The following is a 3,408-nucleotide window of genomic DNA, read 5'->3' on the forward strand; positions in this document are numbered from 1 at the left end:
ATAGTCCGCCCATCGGACTCCATAGTCGGCCTTATTCACAGCAGCACCACCTGCCCTGCTGGAGGTTCACACTTTAACTTGTTTTACCCTCCGCTGCCTTACACATCCTCCCACATTTGAGCACTCCTCACGTGGACTAAACCCCTTCATGCACACCACCAGAACCTCGTGCCCCTGGGGATCTTAATGGGGAAACACCCATATTGGGTTATAAAAAAGAGGACAAATTAAGTAATTTTAACAAACTTTATTTACAGAAATATATACATTGACACTTTATAACATTATAACATTATTAACTCATCCAGCACAAGCGGACTGAGTACAACAAAACATTGCATATTTACAAGTTGATCACTGGCAACATTGTCCGTATCGGGTGAAGTTGGTGCAGAGGCTGGCACCCTCTCTTCACCCGTGTCTGAGGGACTGTGTTCGGCCATTGACTGTTCCCTCTTCGCCGCTCTCCAAGCGTTGAAGTCTTTGTATAATTCATCTGACGTCTCGGTATCGGTGGAGTCTTGGTAGGGAGTAGGGCTATGCTCCTCTCCAGAGCTGTCACGGTCACTGTGGATGTCAATGTCCCCCAAATTGTCTTCACTCACCCCTGATGCTGCTGCGGCCGCTGCTTGCAGTGACTCTGTGAAGAGCATTCGTATGTCCGCAGCCTCCTTCAAAGAAGGATTCTTGGCATCAAATTTGTCTGCAGTTGCAGTGTTGTGACACATGAAATCACTCACTCTTTGGCGGTTGCTTATGTCCTGAAACCTCTTCGCATTATCGGCGTGGACTGTGCGGAGGTCGGTGAAGTTAATGGGACCTTTTAGTCCAACATCAGCCCATGCCAACCTCAGGAAGGTGGCAAGGTTCCTCGATGGGTTCTTCCCCGCTATGCAGAGGAAGTAGCGGTTGTTGGTGCCGGTCAGCGTCCCCTTGATTTCCAGCCACCTTTTCATCCATCCAAATTCTTCTATGGTGAGGTACATCTGCGCTTCCCCGAACGCGTTGGCCGTCTTGTGGTTGCTTACCTGTTATGACAGAGTTAGAGAGCGTCAATACAAGTATCAATCATCCACAACATGTGTATCACTGCCAGAATAAACACATGTTTTAATAGCTCACTCACGTGGATGAGGTGGCCAAAGGCAGTGCCAGTTATCTCCGCCTTTAGGACCTCCGTGTTGGTCATGTTGGAGTAGACCCCCGGACGGTGCCCATAAATGCAGCTCCAATTGAGGGTCATGTACCCATAGAGCAGGCTCCGGGTTGCGTGAGTCGGATTGCTGGTCATCACGTCCAGGAGCTGAGGGATGCGAGTTTTGGCCGCAGTCAAACATGCCATGATGTCTTTATGGCTTGGCAGACCTTCCATCTTGTCCCGCTTCACCTGCATCTGGTGGATAAACACCTTCTTTCTCATGGATTTCAGGATGGCAGCAACTTCCCGTGTGATTAAAATCATGTCATTCTGGTTGAGCCTGCTCCCCTTGCATGGTGTTTCATTCATGTACTTGAGAAAGTGTGATATATTTTTGATATAGAAGTCAGATGTCGTGACCTGTAGGCTTGACTTTATCAGGCTCCGGGACCACCCACGTATCCTCTTCAGATCCCTCAAAAAGAGCCAGTCAGACAGGCGATTGAAACCGTGTGCCATGAAGCTTAGGAATGATTTGACTCTGCTTATTTTGGAGACTGCGTTTTCTTGGAGCCTCACTGTTGGATCGATGCCCTCATAATGGTCCCGGTAGCCTTGCAGATACTTCTCCATGATGCGTGGGAATGTAATGTCCCGCATTCGATTCCCCCGGCCCCTGCCGCTGAACCAGGGGGAATGTATGGGAGGGGAGGATGACGAGGCCTCGGTATCTATGGATGCAGGTTCTGAGGAGCTGGATACAGGTGTGTGAGAGGCAATGGGGGACTTCCTGCAGGAGGGACCTTTGGACTTGGACAGCCTCTTTGGTGTTGACTCTGTTCGGGATCGTTTCCTTAGAAACACCCGCTCTTGGTCCTCGGCCCTCTGGTTCATCCTCTTTCGGTTACGTTTAATCCTCTGCTGCAGCATGCAGCGCAGGGATTTCACCTCAGCAGCATATATGTCCCTCTGAGCCTTCATTCTGTTTGCATCCATCCTCCATTCCTTACAGTCAGGGTTGTCACATTTAATCACTGGGGACAAGGGTGGAGGTTGTGACAGGACATCATCACCCACAGTGTCCACATCCCAAGAGGTAATCATTGCTACTCTGGGGTTTGTCAAACTGAGTTCATGAAGCTTCTTCGTGGCCACTTTCATTTTTAGTTTAGTTAAAACCACATGTAATTCCTGCCGGGACAGCTCAACATGGTTTCTGTACAAGTGGCGGTCCAGCCATGTCCCGTTGTACTCGCATCCTGCAATAATGCAGGGATGGAGCCTAATGTTTATCCGTCCTTTCGCCAACAACAGCAGAATTCTTCTTTCAACTAAATTACGCACACTATGGTTCCTCAGCAGGTGCTTGCTCAGGGCACGGTAGGGACTATTACAGATAGGACAACCGATCGCCATCATTTTTGTATGCCTGAGCATTTCGGTACCGGGAAGTGTCACCAGTATAATGTATAGAACCGGGGGGGACAAAGAAGGATAGGTGAAAATAAGAAAGTTGCACTCAGCGAACTAGAAAGACCCCATGTCAAATCTCTCTCCGGTTTATTTTCAATAAATAACCCATTTGCATCATCGTGCGAAAGGTGTCCCATTTAGGCACTCGTTAGGCGGGCAGAGATCCCTGTCATCTATCGGTCCTATCATCCAGGCAAGGCGGGAGCCAAAACTGGGTGAAATAGTGCCTCCTAAGGCGGGTCGAGTCCCCTGGCAACTCCCCTTACTTTCTTCCGGAGACCAGTTCAAAACGTTAAGTTTGGTAAGAACCATGATTGGGGGTCATCCAGGCAACAATTGTATCCGATCCAAAGTCCTCATGCAGCGGATGCATTCTTCCATGATCCAGAGACGGATGCAACCAGAGAACCAGAGAAAGAGGTTAAAATGGATAAAATGTATCCGGGAATAGTGCCTCCTAAGGCGGGTAGAGTCCCCTGACAACTCACCCTACATTCCTCCAGAGTCAGAAAAAGTTAAAGTTAACTTTTGGAAGAACCACAGAAAAGGGGTGAAAATGTTGAAAATGTGTCCGGAAATAGTGCCTCATAATGCAGGTAGAGTCCCCTGGCAACTCCCCTTGCATTCCTCCAGAGTCAGAAAAAGTTCAAGTTAACTTTTGGAAGAACCAGAGAAAGGGTTGAAAATGGTGAAAATGTGTCCGGAAATAGTGCCTCATAATGCAGGTAGAGTCCCCTGGCAACTCCCTTGCATTCCTCCAGAGTCAGAAAAAGTTAAAGTTAACTTTTGGAAGAACC

General features: G+C 48.5%; 1 protein-coding gene across 1 annotated transcript; it reads right to left on the reverse strand.

The window, feature by feature from the left end:
- Positions 1 to 232: 232 nt before the first annotated feature.
- Positions 233 to 3,080, reverse strand: LOC117555293. Its single transcript, XM_034230143.1, has 2 exons — positions 1,127 to 3,080; positions 233 to 1,028 (listed from the first exon to the last, which is right to left on the reverse strand). Exons 1-2 carry the CDS (start codon positions 2,573 to 2,575, stop codon positions 285 to 287), a joined length of 2,193 nt encoding a protein of 730 aa, XP_034086034.1. The 5' UTR covers positions 2,576 to 3,080; the 3' UTR covers positions 233 to 284.
- Positions 3,081 to 3,408: the final 328 nt, after the last annotated feature.

Source organism: Gymnodraco acuticeps, unplaced genomic scaffold, assembly GCF_902827175.1.
Source record: "Gymnodraco acuticeps unplaced genomic scaffold, fGymAcu1.1, whole genome shotgun sequence".
In the NCBI taxonomy this organism is placed as follows: Eukaryota; Metazoa; Chordata; class Actinopteri; order Perciformes; family Bathydraconidae; genus Gymnodraco; species Gymnodraco acuticeps.

Coding starts and splice junctions, on each gene's coding strand:
- LOC117555293 (XM_034230143.1), bottom strand. CDS start 2,575: ATGCTCAGGCATACAAAAATGATGGCGATCGGTTGTCCTATCTGTAAT. Junction 1,029..1,126: donor CCTTTGGCCACCTCATCCAC/GTGAGTGAGCTA, acceptor CTGTCATAACAG/GTAAGCAACCACAAGACGGC.